Source organism: Rhineura floridana, chromosome 2 (genome assembly GCF_030035675.1).
Source record: "Rhineura floridana isolate rRhiFlo1 chromosome 2, rRhiFlo1.hap2, whole genome shotgun sequence".
NCBI classification, from domain to species: domain Eukaryota; kingdom Metazoa; phylum Chordata; class Lepidosauria; order Squamata; family Rhineuridae; genus Rhineura; species Rhineura floridana.
This window is the reverse complement of record NC_084481.1, coordinates 120,794,535-120,821,608: the sequence shown is the minus strand read 5'-3', so window position 1 is coordinate 120,821,608 and position 27,074 is coordinate 120,794,535. Positions and strand designations below refer to the sequence as shown.

The 27,074-nt window shown below is 41.0% G+C and overlaps 1 protein-coding gene across 2 annotated transcripts in view; it reads left to right on the top strand.

Annotated features, from left to right (window-relative positions):
• Positions 1-27,074, top strand: part of TRIM66 (tripartite motif containing 66) — a 101,293-nt gene that overhangs the window by 52,610 nt on the left and 21,609 nt on the right. For both annotated transcript variants that reach the window (XM_061610322.1, XM_061610323.1), the window contains exons 9-13: positions 3,169-4,115; positions 6,102-6,248; positions 20,068-20,340; positions 22,156-22,378; positions 24,694-24,754. In XM_061610322.1, coding sequence (XP_061466306.1) covers positions 3,169-4,115; positions 6,102-6,248; positions 20,068-20,340; positions 22,156-22,378; positions 24,694-24,754 — 1,651 coding nt within the window. The remainder of the gene's footprint in view (positions 1-3,168; positions 4,116-6,101; positions 6,249-20,067; positions 20,341-22,155; positions 22,379-24,693; positions 24,755-27,074) is intronic.

Below are 27,074 nucleotides of genomic sequence, written 5' to 3'. Positions count from 1 at the left end.
CCAAATATTCTCTATGGAGAAATTTCAGCTTTCTGACCAGTGCGTGCGTGCGTGCATGCATGCGTGCGTGCGTGTATATATAGCAAAACTAATCAGACCACTGATCAATGCTCTCATATTACTGAATTACAAATGGTACATCGTAATTTTGTTCTGTATGATATTTTATTTTGGAACACTGAAGCTCAAAATCAATTACTGTAAGGTGACACTGGTTTTATTTTGGAAAATGTTTGTAAGAAACATAAAAAACCTGAAACATGTTGATTGAATAATATTCAACCTACACACATTAATATTTGGTAGAGCCACCTTTTGCTTCAATAACAGCTTTAAGTCTTTTGGGGTAGGTATGTACAAGCTTTGGACACAGTGTCGGAGGGATTTTGGCCCGTTGTTCTTGACAGATTCACTCCAGGTAATTCAGGTTGGTTGGACGTCGCTTGTGGACTGCAATTTTCAGAGAGCCCCACAGATTCTCAATAGGATTGAGACCAGGACTTTGACTGGTCCACTGTAGGACATTCACCTTTTTGTTCTTGAGCCACTCCAGTTCCTTTGGGCTTGTGCTTGGGATCATTGTCCTGCTGAAAAGTGAATTTCCTCCCAAGCTTCTGTTTTTTAGTGGATTGAAGCAGGTTCTCTTGCAGTATTTCCCTGTATTTTGCTCCATCCATTATCCTTCAATTTTAACAAGATGCCCAGTCCTTGCTGATGAGAAGCATCCCCACAGCATGATGCTGCCACCTAGGGATGGTGTGTCTTGAGGCACGGGCAGTGTCAGGTTTGCGCCACACATAGTGTTTTGAGTTTTTACTCCACTCTCAGCCACTGAACTCTGTAGCTCCTTCAGAGTGATTGTTGGCCTCTCTGTGGCTTCTCTCACAAATCTCCTTCTTGTTTTAGTGCTGAGTTTTGAGGGATGGCCTTTTCTTGGCAGTGCCTGGGTGGTGAGATGCAGCTTCCACTTCCTGATTATTGATCCAACTGTGCTCACTGAGATATCCAAACACTTGGATATTATTTTGTACCCTTTTCCTAATCTATGCATTTGTATTACATTATCTCTCGCTTCTGTAGAATGGTCTTTGGTCTTCATTTTCCTTCAGATCCACAGCCTGGCCAATGATCTTTCAATGGTGAGGTTTTTATCCTGACAATGTGACAGCAACTTTAATGGTTCACAGGTGGAGGCCAATGGTGAGGTAATTGTGTCCTCGACAGGGCAATTTCTTTCATCTGTGTAAACTGGGAGCTTCCACAGCACAGGCGTTGAATACTTATGCAAGCAACATGGTTCAGTTTTTAATTTTTCTTACAAACATTTCCCAAGATAAAACCAATGTCACCTTACAATAACTGATTCTGAGTTTCAGTATTTCAAAATGAAATATCATACTATGAAATTACAATGTACCATTTGTAATTTGTAATTACTATTTGTAATATGAGAGCATTGATCAGGGGTCTGATTACTTTTTCAAGGCACTGGAGAGCGAGAGCGCTTTATGCCAAATTGGACCAAATGATTGATTGCCCAGTGGTGCCTACTGTTTATATAGACTAGAAGCATTTCATTTGAGCATGTGCGTTTCTTTCACTTCTGAGTAACTATGGTTTGATCCCACACACCTGGGGTCAGGAAGGCAGGGTTTCCAGTGTAAAAGAGTCAATCATCAAGGTAGGTCTCATCCCTGGCATTTCATTTCAGAAATGACTGAAAATGGATATATGATTTTCTGAAATATATACTCTAAAAATGAAGAATGTCACTCCCACCCCAATAAGGTCAGGAACATATGCCAGTCTGGGGAGCAGGAGCCAGGGCCAGCCCTTCCATTAGGCAGAGGGAGGTGAACTTCCAGCAGATGCTAGGAGGCAGGGAACAGCAACAAGATGTTTGAGGATAGAGTTGTGTGTGCTACATGGCCTGCCCTGGAGCCCCTAAGCTAGCCTATTCCCTTGGTTACAGTTGAAGATGCTTTTTTGTCACCAGTGTTGAAGTAAGATTCATCTCCCAATCCACTTGGCTTCCATATATGGAACTGTGGGGTGGGAGCATCACCTTGTCCTTCATTTCTTGCAATAAAATGTTCACTTCTGGCAAAAAAATCTCTTTGTCTGGTCCTGGCAGTGTTAGAGAGAAGATGAAAGTGTATTATGAACAAGATAAAACCCCAAAATTCTATTTGTAGCTAGCCAGGGACAAAGCTAGACGTTTAAACTAGCCACCTATCTGCTTTTAAGAGCAGGATTTTCAAAAAGACACAAACTGCCAATTCAGGAGGCCAATACAGATTGGAGATTCGGGGACATTAACTCTTTGCCCCAGCTATGACCCTCACTATGGTCCTAATTGCTTCAAAAGGAGCTCTTTTTCCTATGCAAATTGCTGGTGTGTGGCCCCCAATCCAAATTAGGACCTTAGTGGGAGGCAAAGGATTAAAGCTCCACTACTCTTTAAGCTAGAGTTCCAATGCACACTGAGGTCCCTGTGCTGGCAATTTGTATAAAAAGAAAAACCTGCACTTAAGATCCATAATTAATGTAACATTCAGTTTGACCCATAGCTGTATTGCCATTGTTCTGAATGGGGTACAAATAATTCAGTATCTGAAACCCTGGGGATCCACTACCAATCAGTGTAGACAATACTTGTGTCAATGGACCAATGGTCTAATTCAGGGTAAGGCAGCTTCCTATGTGCCTAAAAAGAACATGAAGGTGGAAATGCATTTGTATGTTTCCTGCATGATTCAAAAACAACATGGCATTACTGTCTCTTACCTGTGTGTACAACTAATAGAAGAGAAATAAAAGATTATATTGTCTTTTCTGGAAGCACCCTTACTGCTTCAAATGACTGTTTGGACAAAGGTTGTCTAACCCTTTTCTGATGGCCATTGGCCCACCAGCCCTCTACTTGTAGCAGGGCTTTTTAAAAAAAGGTCACCAGATAAACTCACATTGCTCAGACTCTTGGAGTCAGCACAAAGGCTTTGGTCTGTGGAAGTGTTCCTGATAAGGAATGTTGCCCCCAAAGAAAGGATTCTTCTAGCAGGCATTGAAGTTCCCTCCTCTTGGGGGTGTGTGTGTGTTTAGGGGCTTTTTTTATTTCATTTTGTTGGGGCTTCCTTCCTTTTTTTATTTCTTCCTTGCTTTTTGCAGGACACTTGTCAATGGAGGGGGGACCACCCCATCACTCAGAAGTACCAACCTATGGAAGCATGCAAGGAATGCAGCCCTCTTTGTATCATCATCATGGGCATCATTCACCAGCCCCGCAGCATGACTCTCTCAATAATCAGTCACACCAATTTCAGCCTCCTGTTCATTGCCCAACACCTGTGTGCTGCACCCATTGCCTTAACATTCCACATATGAATAAAGGACAACTTCCTCACCAAACCATGAGCCATCCTCATTCCTTCCGACAGCCTCCTGATATGCAGCACCAACAGCAGCATTTCCCTCTGCAGTATAGCCTGCAGCAGCATGAAAGAGAACAGAGGTGCACCCCTAGACCTGTGAAAACAATGCAGCCTTGTGCAGAGCAGAAATCTCACCAGGAGCATGATACTTTATCTGCCAGGATAGGAAAACCTTCCCAAGAGCAAACATTGCCCCAGGGAACACACCCCATTTATCCTCTTCCACTGCAGGATGGTCAACAAGCTCAGGCTAGCCATTCCCAGCAGTTTCCTGCGCAATCTACTCTGCACAGTCCAACACTGCAAGTTCAGCTTGGTCCTCTCCAGAAGCTAAAGCTGAATCACTTGCAACAGCCACAGCAGCAGGAACAGCTGCCGCCGCCACTGCCACCACCACCACCACCACCACCACAGCTGTCACCACAGCAGTCATCTGCAACAGGTCAGACTGAGAAGGCTCATGAACAAGTGATACAGCAGAGTTTGGACATCATGCACCACCAGTTTGAACTGGAGGAAATGAAGAAAGATTTGGAGCTTCTTCTCCAGGCTCAGCAACCGAGTCTGCAAGTGAATCAGGCTAAACAGCCTCAGCATGTTCAGCAAACAATTGTGGGACAGATAAACTACATTGTGAGGCAGCCAGCTACAGTTCAGCAGCAAAGTCAAGATGAAGTCCTACAGGTGTGCTGTTAGGTCTTTCATTTTCTTTTTAGTCTCTAGAAAACAATACAAATGGATTTCCTTTTATGTCTAGTGGTGGGGAACCTGTGACCGTAATTTTTTTTTTTTTTACCATCCCCCCCCCCCAATTCTTATCATCCCTGACATTTGGCCATGCTGATTTGGGCTGATAGGAGTTGAAGTCCAACAACATCTTGAGGGCTACAGGCTCCCCACCCTTGATTTAAGTCCTAAGCAGATGTGGGGGATAGTGAGAAGACCATGATATAATTGTCCATATGAAGAAATAGCTTCCGTTTTAATTATCTTTAAATCAAGTAGAGGCAAGCATGTTTGCTAACTATATATTTTAGAATGTTGGCTAGACTTAAGAAATTTGAGCTCTCACCTAAAATAACAATTACAAGCAGACCTATAAGCGTGAAAGCACTGCAGATGCCAATGCATATCACACCACTAATTTAGTCCCCATTAAACTGTCTGGATGTGTCTTTTGATTTTGATGGGAATGAGGATCTGTAGGGGTGCCAGATCTTCTGAGGCACAGACCCTAAGCTTGGGGATCAGATCAACAGATCCGCTGCATCTGGAGGTAATGCTAGGGTGGAGGTGGGGTGGGGATTGATTGTGCCTAGCCTTGTAGGGCCAATTACATTAGATGTATGTGTTGCACTTGCCTTTTTTAAAAATAGGACCCTTTTCACAGTGGGAACAGGATTTTTTAAAAATCCAAAAATTGCCATCCCCCACTTGTTACTTGCCTAAGGAGGAAGCTACTATTTGTCCCAGGACAAATAACAACTTGGTGTGTGTACATGTGTGTGTTTCTGGGCCATGGCATGGGGACAAAGGCTAACAATTGGAAGCTTTCTTAAAGGAGAGGTCTTAACTTGTCTTTTATTCATAACACCCTGTACTATGATTTACTGGTCACTGGATTTGAATACAACAGCAAAGTGAGGCTGCTGCATATGTATTAAGTGATAAGGATGAAGCCTTAGTCAAAATATAGTTTGCTGTATTTATGTATAAAATGTATTAAGCTGCTGTCCATTGAAGGGCAATCAAGGTGACATACAGTCTCTCAAATCAAACCACTATGGCTGTTGATTTTTTTTCTTTTTAAAACACAGCACAAAACTAAAACAAGGAAAGCAGTAGCAATACCCATTTCAAAAATTCATATTAAATGCCTGAGAAAAGGGGGTGGGGGTTTTCACCCTACATCTGAATTGCTGTATCTGAATTCCAGCCTGATAGGTCTTCCTGGGTAGTTAGTTCCAAAGCTGCAATACTAACACTGAGGAAGCCCTGCAATGGGCCCAGTAAGGTTTTACTATATCCCACAAAGGGTCATAGAGCAGAAACCTCCCAGAAGTTCTGTAGGAATGGCAAATCTTGCATTGGGAGAGGTGTGTCCACAGAAATGCTGGGCCAAAGCTGTTTAAGTATTTGAAGACCTTAATGAAAACTTGGTGGCATATAGGCTCTGTGCAGGCAAGTTAACATAGATTTAATTCTCTCCATAGCCAGTCCTTGTTAATAAATGGTCCGACACCTGTGAACTCAATGGGTGTTTCCTGATTGTTACTATTTTCTGGTGGGATTCAATAATATACTGGGAAATTCCAGTTGCACAATTAAAGCTGATTCAGAGCTCTTGCACAACAAACCTGCTTCTCCACAATATCGGACTTTTTGTGATTAGGAAAGTGATGGGGAAAATGCACTGAAAAGTATGGGATAACGCTTGATGCAGTGCTGTCTAATACCATGTAAACAAATCAGAACCACTGCTCATGTTGTCTAATCTGCCTGCAAACAAATCAGGATGAATGCTCAATAAACTGGTTGTGTGGAAGTGATGTGTGTGTATATAATTAAAATAAAGGTGCTCCTTCAAAGGGATTTTTCATATTCTAACTTATTTCTAAGTGTGATCTGGTTGCCTTTAATGAATTTGTGCTTATTATTCCCTTATTATAGGTTGGTGAAGATTCCACTGAGTCAGAGGGTCAAAAACTGACACTTCCCCTTGATAGAAACATGATTGTACCTATGTCACAGCCATTAGAAGATGCTGTTGTCAGAATTCATTCCCCAGAGAGCACTTTGTTGAATCCTGTCAGAAAGGTACGCAAAGCTTCTTCTTTTTTATATGAGAAAATGTTTCTGTAGTTCTATATGGCTTCTTTGAAGACTGCCTCTCTCTTTTGGTACTTTCACAAGAATTATGGTCAATATGACTTTTAGTAAAATTTCATCTCTGTGGAGGAGATTCTTGTAGAAGCCCACATCTTTGGAACACAGTGAATGCATCCATATGTGTGCTTAAATAGCCTTTGAGCTTCTCATGCTCTTTCTATACATGTTTGATCATTGTTAACATAGAAAAGAATGTGGAAGAAAGGCATTTATAATGCAAATGCACATTTTACATTTTTGGGCAATGCACATTTTACATTTGCACTGCAAACTGACTGAAAAACCATGTTAAGCCTCATGTGTGAAAATGTCCTTGGTTTGCTTTACATGAATTCTGATTTGTTGATCTCCAGGGGATTGTGCAGGAGACATATTTTTAGGGCTCTTTCATACATGACTTTTTTCCCCCTACACAGGTGTAGGGAAAAAAATCCCAGTGTTGTTCACCATCATCATAGCCCTATTTAAATGTTCAAAAACAAGCGCCAATAATTGCATGAGAGAGGAAGGGGAGCCGTGCTCCCTAAGCCCATCCACAATCTTGTTCCCTGCACTGGCCTCTCCCCAACATTGTCCATGGATTGAGGGCATGCCTGCAGTGGGGCAGCCTGCTGTCCCCCTATGTTGGAGCCCTGAGATAGCATGTGTAGAATGGAGGTTGCACATAAGGCAAGGGTGGGCATCCTGCGGCCCAATTTCATTCATTCAGAGGGGAAACATAGGTGTAAAGGGTGTGACAGAGAGAAGAGGGTGGCAGAGAGAGAAGGGGTGCACCACCTACCTTTCGCTCTGCCCTTGCATGCTGCCAGCATGGGGCCCCTGACATACAAGCCCAGAAGAAATGCGGCCCTTAGCAGAAGAAAGATCCCTCTCCCCAGCATCAGGGAACAAGTTATAGCTCAGTTGCAGAGCACATGCTTTGCACACAGAAGGTTCCAAGTTCCATTCCTAGGACAACCAGTTAAAAGGATCAGGTTTCAGGAGATGGGAAAGACCTCTGCCTGAGACCCTGGAGAACTGCTGCCAGTCAGAGAAGACAATACTAGTCTTCTCTAGTTGGACAACATTCTGACCTGGTATAAGGCAGCTTTCTAAGGCCAGGCACATGGCTTGTTAGGGAGGGGCCCTCTGAGGCTCCTCTAGAGCAGGTAAACAAATCTCCTGAGAAAGAAGACCCAGGTGCAAGTTAACCCTTCTTTCCTCAATTTGAGGTCACACTGGGACATGTGGTGGTGGTGGTTCCAGGCAAGATAGACATGTTTATGATCTTCACTCATGATGAGATATATGAATGTACTTGGGTTGTGTTTTTTTTAAAAAAAACATGCAGAAAAATATAATTTTGAAGCTGCCCTTAAACTTGTTTATATTGGTAGAACATCTTAAGATCTCTATGCGTCTCAAGGTTTTCTAAATTAAAAATGAAGCTTTCTTTGTACCAAATAGCTTTTATGAGAAGAGGGAGAAAGAGAGTGAAAAAACCCCAATCTGGTTGAAATTGCAAGTAATGCCCAATATGATGTCTTGATTGTAGCTTCATGCATAGTGGACTGGAAATATATTTCATAACATAAGCAGTATTAAATGCTGGAAATGTGATTGCTTAAGTTGGCAGCCTTGACCACCTCCACCTCCAACGTAGTGAGGGATGATGACTACATATTGTGGTTGGAACTGCAGCCAGAGCTCTTCATGTGTTAGCCTTGTCATTAGCTCTTATTAGCTAATTAGCCCAGACTCTTAGCCTACCTCTGTTCTGTTTCCCTTTCCATAAGGAGCTTATGCCTAGTTTGTAAAATAACCACTCAGTCTGGTCACTTGTGGTCAATAAGAAATGCCTCCAAGTGATAAGACACGGATTTTTTACAAAAGACGATTCTTCTCTTTAGACCACAAATGACTACTAGGATAGATATGTGTAGACATGCAGCTAGTAAACATATTTATTGGCTAGTAACTTTCATGGGCTTGTTTAGGAGGCTCCTTTAGGCCATTTTATAGATGAAAAATATGTGTTCTTATTGGGACAGCCAGCAGAATAATGGATATATTGTATATTTTGGCCTGGCTAGTTCCCAAATGGAAAATCCCTCAGACTCGCATGTACACCCCTCTGAACCCTGTGGAAGAAGGGTAGGATTCAAATAAACAAAAATAACATCCCCATCTACTCTGATCACAGATAACGCCCATGTCTTGCTGTGTTATCAAATCAACCAAAATTAGGCAAGTATTGATTGAAGAAGCTTATGTTTTGGTGGTGTAGAGGTTGTAGCTAACTGGAAATACATCAAATTTCCTCATGGTTCAAGTAAAATAGGGTTGCATTTTTAAGGCTAATTTAACTTTGTCTCATACAAAAGCAGTTTTGCTTGGACACTGCTGTTGGATTTTTCTCCATAATTTCCAGGAATTTACATACAGATATTCTAGCTAAATGGTTTGTGATTTGAACCATAAGATGCAATGCCATTTGCAACATCAACATGCCATTTATATGAATTATAACTGTTCAATGCCTGCCATTTTGCTTAGGCTGCATTTAAGAACATAAGAATTCTACTTGATTAATCAGATCAAAGTCCTCTAGTCTAGCATTCTGCTTCTGATAGTGGTCAATCAACTGTCTAGAAACAGAAAAGAAAGATAAATGTAATTGGCCATTCCTTGTTATTTATTTATTATTTTATTTATTTATTAGATTTATATCCCACCCTTTTTCCAAGTAGGAACCACACGGCGGTGTATTTATACACAACATCTGTGCCAGGGGATTGCATTTAACTATGATGGATAATATCTGAATAATTTTAGTGCATGTACTTCTGTTTAAGAATTTAGAATTCCTTGCTTAATCAAACCTCAAGACCAGGATGTAAAACATTACACAGCACTGTAGACTATTCCAAAGTTTTCTAAGTTTGTGGAGCAGTTTGCATGGTAGTATGAGGGCAGTGGCCATAAAGGTTCCCCTAGGGTAGTAAGGGAGCCTTACTTTGTACATGATTCTACTGCATAGTCCCTTGGATCTAGACCACAGTTTTTTGTCAGAGAAACCAAGCAATCAATAAAATAAGATGTATACAAATTAGGCATGTTTGCATATAATTCTGATAGCAAAGTTCTTAAGATTTCTTTGAATACTTTGGAATAGTTAGATATGGTTTGTGGGTGGAAGAAAAGATGGACAGATGAAACAGGGAAAGGACTCAGCTGTGCCTGCCTCTTATTGCTCAATATCCTTAATCAATCAGGACTCGAAGAACTTTACAGCTGTCTTAACTGACAGAATGGACAACATTATCACCCAGTACATCCACTCTGATCAAATGGAATTCATCCCATGATGACACCCGGTGGACAAAATGTTACACAGGCTTGATGTTGTATACAAGGCAAGAGCAGACTTCTTGAACATCTTAGCCCTCAACACTGAGAAAGCTTTTGATTGTGTCGAGTGGCTGTACCTCAAGTATTTACTTCTCAGAAGGAATTCCGGTCCTAACTCTTCCAGGAACATCCAGGCATTACCAACATCCTTGTGGGTTGATATCAGTCGACATGGAACCCTTAGCTTATGTTCTGTGGATGAACAAAATGATACAGGTGTAACCAAAGGGAGCAATAAGTGGGAATTTTCTCTGATGTGGTCCTCTACTTCTCCCAACCAGAGTGAGCTTGATACATTTGGAAAAGCATCTAGATAAAAAGTGAACTATCATAAGTCTGATATGATAAATATAAATTTGACTTCTGAAATTCTTTTGTTCAGCCCATCAAGCTGTAGCATAACCTTGGAATCTTTATTTCATCTTTCTGTCTACCTATTGTACAGTCAGCTACCAACCCTTTTTAACCAGCTGTACAGACTCATGCAAAAATGGTCCTCTGACTTCTTGCGGCTCACCAGGACAGTAATTGTGCAAATGAATCAATCTATAGAATCCTTCCTCCCTCCCCAAACAATTGCACTCTGTCACTACCAAGTCTTATGCGTAAGCCATGGCTGAAGCAATTCTGTATCCAATAGACCTGTGGTTAATGGAGGATTGGCAGTTCCAGGCCTGGACTTTGTTTTGCAGCTGCTAACTGCAGCTCTTACATGAGGCTGCATTGCTCCTCAGAGCATCAGTGGACATAAACAGAACAACATGCTTCTAGACACTACACGTGGGATGCCTTAATTTAAAATGGACATGGGGATAGACCCAAGTCAATATTTAGGCATCCCTTCCTTAAGATTCTTCTATTCACTGGGTCCATTGAAGAAAATATGATATTCTTGCCCTATCCCTTTTTTCTGTACCATTCAGAGTTTATTACTTCGAACAGCCTTATGGACTTCTCCTGGAAAACAACAAAGGTACATTGGATTACAGACTTAACTTGTTGAAGAAAACTCGCTACCTTGCAAGGAATCTTTAACTTCCTCTACAGTGGTGTAGTTAGGTAATTTTAGACCCTGACTTAATTATCTTATGGGGCGGGGGTTACTTTAGATGGTAATATGCTTTACTTCACTTACTTCAGAATGTGATAAGCCAATCTTGACGTATTTGGGGGCCTTCCTGTTCATTCTGCCCTGATAGCACCACTACTCCTATGTGCCACTATCTGCAGACAGCAAGCTGGACCTTCACTAACATGATTAGATGCCTTTTAAAATATCATAATGCAATTCTCCATAGCTCTAACCATCTACCTGTTCTTTCTGCCCATGCTTCTGAAGGAGATGCTTTTGTAGTTGGAGGTTTTGAAATGGATCTGTGCAAAACTTTTGATGTTCAAGTTTGGAAGGTTATCTGAATATCATTCTCTATTAGCATGAATATCAAGGAAACCCAATTTTAAACCCTTAAATGGTCTTTAAACGACAGCAAAAATCCACTCAATCCATCTGTGCTATGGTCAGTTCTTCTAGAAAGCCTGTGGCCAAACTAGGACCTTTTTTCACATGTGGTGGGTGTGCTCAGCTATTCAACTGATGAACTGCAGATTTTTTAAAGGAACTCATCCATTCCCAAGAGAATGTTGACCCTAAAACAATGCTTCTTAAGAAGGCAACCCTGGTTTTCTCTGCAAAGAGTAACTGAAACAACAGAAAACTCTGGGGAAAGTTTGGAAAGTGATGCTTATGTATAAACTTAGTAAATAGGTGCTGCAGGCTAGAAATAAAATCTACAAAAAGAACATAATGGTAGTTTGGTATCTTACAGTATCCAGATGACCATTTTGCTCTTACCAAGTACAAGGATATTTGCACACCTCCCCTCTAACTTGTAGGCTGTTCGTACCTGATTTTTCATTTGCCAACTTTAGCCTTGACAAACACCTCTCTGAGAATCTAGTGATTATCTGTGAATTTGACAGTCATTTATTTTTGTTCCTGTATTCTTGGATTGTTTATGTGCTTTAATTTGAAATTGCTTCAGTATTTTTCTTTCTTATATTGTGTGTGCCTTATCTATGTATCTAATATTTTTAAAAACTTTAAAAATAAAATTCATGTTAGAAAAGCTAAAACAGACCAATAAGGTATGAGGTGAGTAGGGCTTCAGTAGACTCAGACATCCTGATGTAAACTCAGTGCTGCTTTGGTTACGCAAGCCCTGCGACAAATGTATTTGTCTTAATGCATGATAAAAGGACAGCTATTTTTCATGACAACACTGAGCTATTCCATCCTCATCCAGTAGATGGGGCTATAGCCATGCTGCTGTCCTCCCCCCCTTCACTTTTAAAAAATATCACCAGCAGCTGTATCATCTTGTGCAAGGGGATGAATAGGCAGAGGGGAGAGTTGTATGATCATGTGCAGAAGAGGAGTAATGTTGCTGAAATACTACTCAAAGGCTACCAGTAATACTCTGAAAAATAAGCACAATAGCAATGAATGTATTATCTGGGAGCAGCATCATAGTAATGTACTTTGCTCAGGAAAAGCAGTATTCCTGCAACAAAAACATTACTCTGGAGTCAAATGTGTGGACAGCATGCAAAATATATAGCAGGGTTGGCTATATACTCCTAGCCCCAGGCCTGATCTACCTTTTCCAATTTTTTCAGGGTCCCCCAGGCCCCAAAAGTTTTTGACAGTGGTGAAAAGGGGGAAAAAATAAAATAGACACACAGATGGGGTAGAGGGGTTTAAACCTCTTTTGCCTAGCCCAGTAGCCTGATGGGGTTGGAAATTGCCCCTTCCCCAGTCATCAGATCAATCATTTTATGAGCTGGGAGGGGCCCACAACCCCTCCTCAGCTGATCTGCATGGCACAAGGGGGGGCTGTTTGTCCTGTATGTATGTGTGTGGTATGAGAGTGTGGCATGGCCACACCCACTTTTGGTCACACCCACCACTGGTTTGTGGCCTTCTGAGAGTTGGCCAAGGATGAATGCAGCCCTTGGGTTTAAAAATGGCTAGCCATTCCGATATATAGCAAGTGAACATTTTACTGCACAGAAAACTATATTGTGTATAATATAGAGGTTGTTGTGGTTCTGATGAATGGACTTCACCTTCATTGCATTTTCTGTGCTGATAGGTGGGGCAAATGTGGCAGGTTGTGTACAGGTGCTCAGGTGAGGAATCTGATGTACCAAGTGATGCCAATACCATCACTGTGCTGCTGGGCTTTCGTCATCATAATTTGTGTTTCATATTTGTGCAATCCCCATGTACATTAAAGGTGGCACTAGATAAGAACTTTTCATAAATATATTTGCTTATGTGCTAATAACAACTCTTACTTTTTACAAAGTTTGTTTTTGGTACTTTTTATTTAAAAAAAATATTCATTGAAATAACTACCATAAGCAGCAACCATACCATCAATAGACGTCAAATGTAATATTTGGATACCACCTATATCTTTATGTCTGATAAAGACTTTGATAAAGTATTTTCACTGTAGATGGGCAGGCAGCTCAGTAACAGTACTGTTTTCTGTGGTGGGATGTCAGGAAAAACCAAATAATTTTTGTGGCATGTTTAGAAAATGAAATAACAGGAACATGATAGGTAATCTGTAAATTAATTGTAGTAAAACAACAAGAAGAATCAATTCTGTACTCTCCTCCAGTTAGTTCTATGCTGCTTATTATGTGTCTGGGATAATCTGTGATAACTAATAATGTTTGAATAAATTCATATACAGTATTTCAGGTCAAGAGTCTTTTTAAGGAGTTGCTGTATACTTATTCAGATTAATGGTCCTCATACCACAAGTAAACTAGATTGTATTCATTTCTGAATGACATCAGTTTTGTGGGAGAGAGTGCCCCCTCTCCCACACTGGTGGAGTGGGTGGTGGTAAAGCAGTTGCAAGCGCACTTGATCCATTTCAATCCGGCTTCAGGCCTGGACATGGGACTGAAATGGCCTTGGTCGCCTTGGTGGATGATATGAGGGCGTTGGATAGGGGCGAATGCACCTTCCTCGTCCTCCTGGATCTCTCAGCGGCTTTTGATACCGTTGACCACGGCATCCTCCTGGACCGCCGGAGAGGCTGGGCATTGGGGGCACTGTACTGCAGTGGTTCTGCTCCTTCCTCTCTGATAGGTACCAGAGGGTGGCACTGGGGGATGAGGTTTCAGACCCATGGCCTCTCACTTGTGGGGTGCCACAGGGTTCCATCCTCTCCCCGATGCTATTTAACATCTACGTAAAGCCGCTGGGAGGTATCATCAGGAGATGTGGGCTGCAATGCCATTAGTATGCGGATGACACACAGCTCTATCTCTTGTTTAAGTCTTCACCGGGGTTGGCTCTGGAAACCCTGTCCAAGTGCCTGGAGTCAGTGAGTGGCTGGATGGGAAGGAATAAGCTGAAGCTGAACCCTGACAAAACCGAGGTACAGTTCTTGGGAGACAAGAGAAGGTTGGGGGATGTTAACTTGGTGCTTAATGGGGTACAATTGCCCCTGAAAGACCGAGTCCACAGCCTGGGGGTCATTCTTGACTCCCAGCTGTCCATGGAGGCTCAGGTCTCGGCTGTGAGCCAGGCGGCGTTGTATCAACTCCATCTAATACAAAGGCTGCGCTCCTACCTTCCAAACCATCTGCTCCCATTGGTGGTGCATGCCCTGGTCTCCTCTCGCCTAGACTACTGTAATGCGCTCTATGTGGGGTTACCCTTGAAAACGGTCTGGAAGCTGCAACTGGTACAGAATGCGGCGGCTTGCTTGATTAAGGGTAGCCGCCGGCGAGACCACATCACTCCAGTGCTGAAGGAGTTGCACTGGTTACCAGTTGCTTTCCGGACCCAATTCAAGGTGTTGGTTTTGACCTTTAAAACCCTATACGGTTTCGGCCCAATCTATCTGGAAGAGCGCCTCCAGCATCATCAACGTTGCCGCCCAACAAGATCAGCCTCAAAAGACCTTCTCTCCGTCCCACCAGTTAAAACAGCTAGACTGGTGAGGACTAGGGAGAGAGCTTTTTCAATCGTGGCACCCACTCTGTGGAACTCCCTCCCAAATGACATCCGCCATGCCCCCTCCATGATGAGCTTCCGCCGGACCTTGAAAACCTGGCTGTTCAGGCAGGCCTTTGGGGTGGGTTAGATTTTAGTGTTATTGTTGGAATTTTAAGGTTTTAATGTGAGTTATATGTTTTTATGTTGTACGTCTCCCAGAGTGGCTGGTAAACCAGCCAGATGGGCGACTAATAAATTTAATAAATAAATAAATAAAACTGGAGATGCCATGGATTGAATCTTGGACATCAGCATCAAAGTATATGCTCTACGTATTATTTCGTTCTGTTTTGTTTACTTTTTTAGTTTATTGTGCAGAATTTGTTCTCAAGAGTGGGAGAAGAAATGAAGATACCAGGACACTGTCAAGTTAAAGTTGTGTGGAATACTGTCAGTGGGGCTCTGAATAATAATAATAATAATAATAATAATAATAATAATAATAATAATAATAATAATAATAATAATAATTTGATGCACATTAACCTCTGAAAATCCTGCACAACCTTCTACTGTTTTCTGGATCTTCAGTATTAGGATTGTTAAATCTATTCCTGAGTATTAAAAACCTATGAATTCGTAAGATGACACGTGAGATTAGGCATTCTAAATCACCAAGCTTTCCATGGCATAATCATTGGTGTCTAGATTTCTACATTCATTGATTATAATAGGAATTCATGATCCAATCCTTAACTTTCTGCTCAAGATGGGGCCATACTGACTTCTACATTAGTGTAACGTGACAAGTTTTTCTACCTATTGATGCCAACAAAACCAGCTTGCTGACCCTGACTCCACCTCATATGATTGTGATAGATAGTGCTATCAACAAGCTGGATCATACATTGGAAAGGGAAAGAATGTCCAAACTCAATCCAAATGCTCCCTCTCAACTTGTCTCCAAGAGATAAGCCCTGCAAAATCAATGTTTCTAGGTTACAGTATTCAACTCTGCAGCCTTATGCTTAGTAACTAGCTTTTATATTCGTGGTTTTGTATTTGTACTGGCAGCTGGCCTGTCTTTGCAAAAACCATGCCACCTAAATGTCAGAGGCACTGGCATTCAGCCAGTGCCGCACAAAGGTTATTATGGTAGTGCAGGGAGATAGATAAATTGAAATGTTTAGGATCCAATCCTTCGGACCCTGATCATCTCAGGGATCTGGAAGCATTGGATGAGCTAAGCCATTTTGGAGGTAATCATTTCATTTTATAGGGATGGGTGCTGGCTCACTGGTAGAGTACATGCTTTGCGAGACAAAGGTCTCAGGTTCAATCATCAGCATCTCCGGGTAGGATTGGGAGAAACATCTGTCTGAAACCCTGGAGAGCTGTTGCTAGTCAGTGTGGACAATACTGAATTACAAAGATGGATGATCTGACCTGGTATAAGGCTGCTTCCTATGTTCACTGAAATTAGCTATATTTCACTGTGTGTTTCTTTTGTGGCTGGAGACAAATCTAGAGAACTGCTGGATTTTATATTTTTTAAAAATGGGGAATCGGCCATTATGTGTTTCTTTATCCTAGCATTCCTAGATGTAATGTGAAACCTACATAGCACCCAGGAGAGCATAATGTATTAAGTCTGTTACCTCTTCTCACACTCCATCTTAAGACTGAGACCAATGCAGCCTTTACGACTTTAACACCCAGCTCTTGCCCACCCATCGCCTGCTTTGCTTAACATCTAATCTGATAAAGAGTTATGCAAAACGTGGACGTTTGCTTGCTATTTTAGGACATTTTGGTTGGCCTAATAAAGATACTGCCCTACTACAGATTTTGCAATATTTCACAGTGTATTTTAGATGAGCAAAGCTTATTTCTGTGATTTGAAAAGGAAGATAAATAATACATGATGCTGCTTGTTCTGCTGCTTGTTGCTGCTCCTCATAGTGTAAAGTCAGCTCCATTTTCTTGGGATTAATTTTTCCCCACAAAATAGAACTTTCCCCCACCCCACACAGGAGAGGTGTTTGGTTAGGGACACTCTACTTGAAAGCCAAGCAAAAAGATGCATAGGATATCGATGCACTCTGAGTTAAATATGAGTTAACTGGATTTGAATTAGTGCATTTGTTTAACCTTGCAGCATAAAGAGCTGCCGGGGGATTGCTCCACTTAACAGGAGCCATCGTTACTTTGTAGCCATTTGCTCTCAGTAATTTCTCTACAACTGCGAAGAATATGCATAGTCTTAACAAATTCTAAGCCAAGACATTATTAAAGGTAGGCATTTCCATCTTCAACTGCCTTTGTGGTTTATAATGCATGTTTGCATGGAGCCGTTTGAAACTACACTCTTGATTTTTTAACTCTGATTTTGGGCATATCCCAAAGTAAGGCTGCCACTTCCCCCCCCGGCCTTCTCCCTGTGTCTTTAATAGCAGCCTGATATGAAGAAAGCTAGGAGGTGAAGCTTCTCCTATCACTTACCTCCACGTTCAACAAATGTATCACCTGCTAATTTTTTTTGCATATCAGGCTGCTATTAAAGGTATGTAGTAAGATCAATGGAAAAGGTGGCAACCCCAACATTAAGGCTGAAATCTGTGTGACAGTGGTGACAATATTGGCTGAAAAAAAAAACTTTTGTCATCAAGAGCATAATTACTGGACACTTGCTCCTGCATGTAATATTTTAGTGTGTTAGGAGCTGTATAGAAGTGAGATTCTCCTTTTGCAAAGGGGTTATGGAAAAGATGGGGACTGATAAAAGTAGAAATGAAGGGAAATGGACAAAAGCAAGCAAACTTCAAAGATTTGTAATGGTGCAAATGCACTTGTTTGTGTATAAATATTAGAATGGAAAGGTTTTCCAACAGCACCAATCACGCTGCGACAGAGTATATAATGAATGTAGCATTTGTTGTATTTAATGAATGAAATGTTAAAGCTTTTTAGACAATTCTGATCTATTTAAAAAGAATCATTGCATATTATCCAGGACTGTAGAAATCACTAGGGGAGATAAGGTTCCTCCTTCCTCCTCCTGCTAATGGCAAAACAAACGATTATTTCAGGGAGATATTTAATAGGATCTTAATGAGCCTTACTCCCAGGGCATTGTTCACTTCACACTTGACAGCAGTTTTGTGGATCAAAGTATAGAACGTGTCAACTCCTTAAAATGTAAATGTACTGCCCTAAAGTTGATTCCTATTTATGGTGACCCTATGAAGAGGGTTTTCATGAGGCTGAGAGGCAGTGACTGGCCCAAAGTCACCCAATGAGCTTCATGGCTATGTGGGGATTCGAACCTTGGTCTCCCAGGTCATAGTCCAACGTCTTAACCACTACACCACACTGGCTCTGATGTCAACTCTTTACCAGGAGCTTTATAATATAATATATTCACAAACTTAAAAAACAAAAACAAAGTTCATAATGTTTCCTCATTATTAAAATAACCACAGAATTAACTTTTGCCTCCAGCAAGAAACAGATGGTAGTTTGATGGCCTCATCTTTCCTTTCTTCCTTTTTAGTAAGACTAATGTTTTATACTGACTGATGAAATCTGTTATACTCTCTTCATACACTTCCTGTAACTGGAGTAATAAGGGAAAATAGAAGTTCCCTTCTCTGTGGAACTTAATCTCTTCGAAGGCATTAGTTCCCAATATATCATGTGATCTTGCAAAGTCTTGTACTTTGTAGCTTTGAAATCTGAAGTTAGTATGAGTCTTTCCATTGAGTTTTTTGGAATAAGATCAGACCCGTCTGTGTGAATGGCTCATTCATAGGATAGTAATATGTATGGGACCTCTGAATACTATTCTAATCTTTGCTACTGCTGGCACCCTGGCTCTTTGGGACCGAGAAACTCTAGTCTTCTGATTCCAGAACAGCTGTTGCGTTTCAACTGCAAGAAAATGGCACTGCATTGGATTCAGAAGCATTCTCCTTTCCTGCTAGCTTGTAGCAAAAACAATCCGTTCCCCTATCAAATGGGAAATAAGGTTGAAGGCCTAAGGATTGATTTTGCATATATTAAGGTGCATCATAAAATGGAAGTGCGGTGTTTTTTGTGGACCTGAGAACATAGATTCACAAGATTGTAGAATGTAATTGTGAATGACCTGGATGACTGAAAAGATAAGCTTCAACACAACAAAATAAACCCATACAATGGGAAGAAGTTCTTCAGAATTAGGCACCAAATTGCTACACAAGAGTGACTGGTACATATCATGAGAAAATAACCACTGTTCCTAGTTAATGATGTAATAACGGGTATTCTTTCTTTCTTTTGCAATTTATATAACTAGTGTTGTTGCCCAGTTATTGCTATCTTGGTTGAATTGTGTGAGTTTTAATAAATAAAATAAATCCTTTACATATGCATATATTTACATATATGAGAAGGAACGTAGTTATAATAAAAACTGCATAATTTCTTTGTTTTAAGGTGATGTAGCTGTGTGTTGGAACATGCATAATCTTAGAAGGAGCATTCCTTCCTATATGAAAGAGGGGAGGGAATGCCTCTTTTATTTTATTTTATTTTTAAAATGATTTTTATTATTTATCAACAACACAAACATAAAACAAAACAGTAAGAAAAAACAGTACAACTATCTGCATAAATGACAAAAGGTGAAGTAGATAAATAGATATTATAATGGGGTACAGGGATGTAATTTAAGGATTAATCTAAAATGATGGCATTTGCCATCTTCAGGTTTTTGAAATATTTGTTTTACTTTTTCAAAAATCTGCTGACTGATAATCAGGAATACTTTTTTTAGTCATTTAAAATATTTTAATTGAGCAACCTAACCAAATAATTGACCAAACAAAACAGCCCTATTTATAACCTGCTGTTCTGACAAGCATCCAAAATTGTGTCCAACAATACACATCACAAAGGCATAAAGGTTCATATGACCTTATGAACTGAATTATGAAAACCTCCACCAGAGCTGGCCTTACCATGAACCAGAATGAGATGACCATCTCAGGCAGCAGGTACAAGGGTGGCGGGTGGGGAGCACTCCTGAGCACTCCTCCCCCAGGCCATTTCTCTCTGTTGCATCACAGACTGACCTGGGCCATCTAATATAGCCTGCTACCTCAGGTACAGCTGAGGACACTATCCCATCACTAGTGATGGAAAATTGATCTGCCAGCCCAGTTGGTTTCTGTAAATGGAATGAGGAGGAAGAATCATCTTAATCTCAGGCAGCAAAATGCCTTGGACTGACCTTGATCTGCACATAAAAAAAATCTGTATGCAAATTAAGCTACACATTGTCTTCTTTTTTAGCGGTCAGCTTCACTGAACCTTGTGGGCTTTTCAAATGCATTAGAAATGGAGTTGTCTTCAGCAAGGGTATCCAAGTCAGCTGATCCAAAGGCAAAAGAAATCTCCATGGTAACATCTGGACAGTCCCAGAGTATGCCGAATGCCTCTAATGTGCAGCCTGAAGTTTTGCCTAGTTACAGCCTGGCTTTGGATAGAACTACAAATGACCTGAACTCTGACACTATTGACCACTTAGCAACTGGCAGTTTATCTCTGGTGAATACAGTGTGCAAGGTAAGAACTATTGGAATATCATACCATACAGTTTCATTGGCAGGAAACGTCATTCAAATTATTGAATGGTCATTTATTAATGTTACCAGGCATCATGTGCCTGGAATATCTGCACGGAAATGAGTTATGTAAGACTCATGGTGGTGGTCTTAAGAAGCTCCCATTTGCACTCCTGCGGAAATTCCATAATCAAACTGCCAGGCTTTTGTACAAGTCAAATTGATGTCAATGAGTCTATGCAGAAAACATTTAAAGTTACTTGTGATTAACCACCTTCTTTCAGAGTTTGGAAGTAATTAGTTACAAAAAACAAATTACTTGTAATTCATTACTTTTTTGAGGAACGAGTGGGTTATTCCTTTACATTTTGATTGTAATAGAATGAGGAGTAATTTTATTACTTTTGAGGAGTAATTGTAATTTTTCCAGCATTACTTGAGGGCATTACTTGGGGAGGGGGAGCATGGGCAGCCTTCTGCTCTTCTAGTTTGTGAATGAAAATCAAGTGCCTCAAACTGGGCTTTTGTGCAGCGTCACTCTTCCCTCATGCTCTGTGGATGGGTAGGAGGCGACGAGGGAGGAGGTGGAGAGTGAGACAGGGTGGAGTGGAGAAAAGAACTGTTTAAAAAATGGACGATGGTGGAGAATAATGGAGTGGAAGGAGAAAGGAGCCGGTGGGCAAGAACATAGATAAAGGAGGGGAAGGAGGCAGCAGCAGAATGGAGATAAAGAACTGTGGAGGTAAAAGATGACGTGTGTGTGCATGCGTGCGCGTGCACGCTGCGCACTTGGCACACAAAGTGGCCTCTGCTGCCCTCCCTGGCTACTTTGCTGCATTTGCAGTGTTTTAACTGTTTTGCATTTCAGGGGAAAATGTTTGCTTGAGTGGGTGTCCCTTAATTGGTGGCAGGGCAGGGTCTGGGAGGTGGTTAAGTGAGAGAGATTATGCTGGCTGGCTGAGAGTGTGTGTGTGCGTGGGAGGGTTGCACTTGGTTTGATGTGCAGAGACCTGAGCAGTGGCCTCTGCCTCCCCACCTCCATTACCAGCGGAGAGACCACCATTGCTATCTTATGGATAAAAATAATTATTCTACTACATCTATCTGTGTGTGTTTATTTTAATGCTGTTTTAGGTGACTGCAGCAGACAAGGCCAGCACCGTGTAGGCACTCTAGTTTTTTTTAAGTAACTTGAGTGTAATTGTAGTGATTACTTTTGAGTAACAGTAAAGTAATGAATTCCTTTCAGAACAATTGTAATTGTAATGGTAATTTATTCCTTTTTGGGGCCGTGTAATAGTAATTGTAATTTATTCCTTTTAAAAAATAATCTTCCAAGCTCTGCCTTCTTTGTTTTAGGTATAAAAGTCTGAATGTACACCTAGACCATGCAGGGATATTTTTTTATAGAAGCAACAGAACTATGTGTATATATTGCAGGTTACCTGTGCAAAATCTCTACCATAGATTCAGAGAACCATGGGACCACTAGTTCCACATGCCCAAGGGGGTGTGGGACTTGTGTTTCTTGAACAGCAGCTCCCCATGTCACCTCCAAACCTCTTATGTGTGTTTCAAGACTTTGTGATATGGCATGTGGGTTGGTGACTGAAAGGTTCTACTGAGCATACCTAAAGTAGCTCTCTGGATCCAAGCCGCTGGGTACAAATCGGAGTGCATGTGAGGCTCTGAGTCAGAGCAACAATCTCCAATAATGTCATTCTGCTCTGATGTTGTTACAATTATTTTGTTGAGAATGATGTAAAAAACCAACTTGTACATGTCAATGTCATCTTTTCTTTTTTTCTTTTGCAAGCTGGAAAGTGAAGAGTTCAGCTCCACGAGTTACCCTCTTGGAAGTGACTCTGCTGCTGCTGAGTCAAAAGACATTAATGAGTTAGCTCTTCCTATGCAAAATATTCTGGAAGAGCCTATTAATCTTTCGGTGAAAAAATCTCAGCCATGTGCCTCCCCTCCTATACATATGAGTAATGCTTCCTGCATGCAGTCAGTTACTCCAAAATCAAGACATATTGAAGGTATGAGGTTATTCTTTATACTCCCTGGGCTCTTAAAATAATCTAAAATCGCCTCCATTACATAGTGTGGTCATTTCAGGGTTGTTGCTGTTTAATTAGTTGTGCAGTACTTTCAAGTCTTACACAATTATTAGGCACAAACTTTCATACACCACAGTCTACTTCATCAGATGCACGAAATGTAGTCCTAACTTGGCATCATGGGCTGTTTTTGGTAAAACAAAGGTGAGATTAGAGAGAGATAAAATGCAAAAAGAAAATGTCATTTCCCTCTGATCCCACTTCTCTACATCTCCCCTCGTGTTTATATGCTTGCCAGTTTAGGATTATTATACTTCATGCATCTGATGAAGTGGACTCTGGTCCACAAAAGCTTATGCAATAATAAATCTGTTAATCTTTAAAGTGCCGTTTTGCTACAGCAAATTAACACGGCTTTTTCTGAAAGTAATTCATTCTCTTGCTGAGCTGAATTACAAAACTATGATTTCTTTATCTATTCTATTTGATGTCCACAATGCTTGCCCATGTGAACAAAGAGCAACCTACTGAGACCAGTGGGAGAGAAATTCTGGAAAAGAAACCACTGCCTAAAAAAGGAGCACAATAAAACAAAGAAACATCACTCCACACTCTGCCCTGCCAGCATAAACTGGCAGAGTTTTGGATTGGGCTGGATTGGATCTGTCTGGGATTCTTCCTCCCCCAATCCCCTTTTGTTTCTTTTGCTAATGTAGCACAAAGTAGGAAAGGGCTTCAGTTTCGATGAATCCTGAATTCAGAGGTGAAGTGGGATGCCTTGTAGGTATTTTGAGCTTGTCAGAGGTGAAGTGAGATCTGTACAAGGCAGCATGAGTCAAAAGTAGAGCCCTCCCCCCCGCATTGTGGCACTTTGGTGATCTGAGGAACAATCCAATCCCCCTTTGCGCCAGGCTGGTGGGATTTTGGATTGAGTGGAGGTGTCCTTTCACCATACTTGGCAGACTCTTTCTGCCTCCCACTGGCCACTGCTTGCAAAGTGATGCCAACGTCACACTGCTGGTGTGGAGTTCCCTCTTTTGCTAGCCAAACATGTGGGCAGAAGATGCTTTGTTTAATATGTTTTTAAAGATGATTTGTTTTAATATGTTTTAAAGTCTTTTGTTTTAAAGATGTTTTAGAGTGTTTTTAGTGTTTTTGTTTGCCACCCTGGGCTTCTTCTAGGAGGAAGGATGGGATATAAATTTAATAAATAAAAAAATAATAAGTTGCCACCAGTGGGAAATAGGACTTTCCAGGGGATGGGGCATGGCTGAGCCAGCATAGGATCCACTGGATCCCGAGGTGGCCCCTCCACCATCATGTGATGTCACTGAGCCTGATTTAGGCCTGATCCCTGCGCCAGCTGCAGGCAGATGCAGCAATTTGCCTGCCTGTCTTCATTTTCTGCTCTGGCTGCTGCGTGCAGCAGGCCTGCACATGCAGCAGTGGCCCTTCCAATGTGGTAAAGCCCTACCAAGGTAGGATTGCTCCCCTAGATATATATAAAAATGCTGCTGGCAAGCATTTGCCAAAAGCAACATTAATGTCTTTAAACATACTATAATGCCATGGTGGGATAATGGGGAAGGAAGAGCAAACACTAGAGGGGGGAAAGGGCACAGAGAAACAGCTCTGTTGTGACCAGCAGGTCTAGCATGTAACCAGACATAATGATTTTAGTGCTCTCCAATCTTGTTGCTGTGGGAGGCAGCAGCTTGGCATAAGCAAAATATATGGAACAGGGATGTGGGCACCTTTCTCGTAACTGCAATTTTCAGACCAATTGCCCTCAAAACACTAGTGGAGATTAAGTGATTCCTTTTTCACCCACTCCAAAACCATAATGGTTGCCCTTGCAGGAAAATCTCTCTTCTTCTAAAATTTGGCAGCATTCAAGCCCTCAGAAGAGGTAACTGCCAGTAAATTTCACCCAATTCTGGACAAAAATAAAATGTTACAGATGGTTCTATTTTGAAAAAGAATCTATCTGGAGGGTGAACTGTGCCTGCAGATTTTATCCACTTTGATGAAAAGGGGGGGAAAGTTACAGCCATTTTTGATTTCTCAACAGTGAATGGGTGGGATGACGTAGATTGGGCATCCTCCAAATTAGGAAGTTTTGGGCAGAATTGAGCAGTTTTACAAAATGCTGAATTGGGGTCTGAACCAAATCTTGTGGTCAATGCACACCCCTAATACAAAATATGAAGAAGTCTACAGATGCCAATACATAACGTTCCCTTAGTTAGGATAAGATCACAAGTATTTTATTCATTGATTTTCTTCTCTTGCAGATTGCCAAAACTGTGAAGAGGAACCTTTTCAAATGGAAATTAAAAATAATCAGAACAACAGGTAATCATCATTCATGAAACACTAAAATTGAAAGTGCAGCAATACAAATAGTATCCTTTTTTATCTTAGAAATGAACATAAATTGCACTTATTGTTGCAATAATCCAGATAAATTAATCAATTCCAGATGAGGAAAGTGTCTAGAACAAGTTACTATAAACAGTTTTGAAAATTATTTTACACCACAATCCTCAAAGCACTTCAAATGCTATATGACCACACACTTCTCCCCAGTTGAAACAATAGCATATCTGTCTATGATGCTAAAGTATTACCACATTTTATGAGACTGCGCTGGCCTAGGAGTGTTGCTACATGTCATTTTTGGTTGTTTACACAGTGATGGCTGGTGCCCACTAGTCCTGGGAGGGCTGCTAGGATGTCACAGGGGTATGGCCAATGAGGTCATGGGTGTGTGGCCAAGTTCTGGTTCTCTCTTCATCATCCTTCCTTGCAGATATTCTGTGGACAGGCATTGTAATTTTACAAATAGGACCTAACTAAACTGAAAGTTGTCTTACTTTGGTACAGAAGAGGTCCCTGCTATCACAATTGCTTCTGTGATGGGAGAAAGCTGTGTGGCCTCCACCTGTTCTGGTTCTTTCCCTATCCTCCTCCTTTGCAAAGAAGCAGTGGAAACTTAAACATTGCAACTTTAGTTATACTTAACACCTAAAAGAGATTTAGTTATGTATGAGCACACAGTTAAGTCAAACCTCCTCAATAGTGAACAGAAACCTATATATCTACTCTCACACACACTCACACACACATAGAAGAGAGAGAGAGAGAGACAGAAAGAGTGAATGAGTTGCTGGAAACTCACACTTAGTAGGCACTACAAAATACTTTAGTCCTATGTTCCATCTCATGAATAAGCCCCACAGAACACAGTGGCGTTTACTTCTGAATAAGATGAAGAGGATTATGTTAGTACCTAGCAGTGCTTGAAAAGTTCATTTTACAAAAAGACAAAATAGTTCAAGTTCAAGTTCATCCAAATGCACTTTTAGTTCATAATACTTTCTGCCTGCCATATAGCTGTTAAAGGCAAAAGAGTGCTGCTCTACCCCACTGCCAACTCTAAACCATACAAAAAGAAAAGGAAACACACATTTGGACAAATGGATATTTTAAAATCAAAATATTTAAAATGAGCATGTGTAATTGTATAAATGTTGGACCTGGAGGACCAGGGTTCAATTCTACACCCATTTAAATGAACACAGTGGGGCTTACTTCTAATTAAAATTAGAAGGATTGTTGTTGTTATATGCCTTCAAGTCGATTACGACTTATGGCGACCCTATGAATCAGCGACCTCCAAGAGCATCTGTCATGAGTCACCCTGTTCAGATCTTGTAAATTCAAGTCTGTGGCTTCCTTTATGGAATCAATCCATCTCTTGTTTGGCCTTCCTCTTTTTCTACTCCCTGCTGTTTTTCCCAGCATTAATGTCTTTTCTAGTGAATCAGGTCTTCTCATGATGTGTCCGAAGTATGATAACCTCAGTTTCATCATTTTAGCTTCTAGTGATAGTTCTGCTTTAATTTGTTCTGACACCCAATTATTTGTCTTTTTCGCAGTCCATGGTATGTGCAAAGCTCTCCTCCAACACCACATTTCAAAGGAGTTGATTTTTCTCTTATCCGCATTTTTCACTGTCCAACTTTCACATTCATACATAGAGATCGGGAATACCATGGTCTGAATGATCCTGACTTTGGTGTTCAGTGATACATCATTGCATTTGAGAACCTTTTCTAGTTCTCTCATAGCTGCCCTCTTCAACTTTCATCAGCATTCGTTTCAAATCATTACTGGTTTCTGCTAGCAGTATGGTATTGTCTGCATATCTTAAATTATTGATATTTCTCCCTCCAATTTTCACACCTTCATCTTGGTCCAATCCTGCTTCCAGAACGATATGTTCTACATATAGATTAAATAAATAGGGTGATAAAATACACCGCTGTCTCACACCCTTTCCGATGGGGAACCAATCGGTTTCTCCATATTCTGTCCTTACAGTAGCCTCTTGTCCAGAGTATAGGTTGCGCATCAGGACAATCAGATGTGCCATTTTCAGACGGTAGAGGGTGGTAGAGCTGGCTTATTGAAGTTGTTCCAGAGGCAAGGCTGTTATGTGACCTATGGTGACCGTATGAATCAGCGACCACCAATAGCATCTGTTATGAACCACCCTGTTCAGATCTTGTAAGTTCAGGTCTGTGGCCTCCTTTATGGAATCAATCCATCTTGTGTTTGGTCTTCCTCTTTTTCTACTCCCTTCTGTTTTCCCCAGCATTATTGTCTTTTC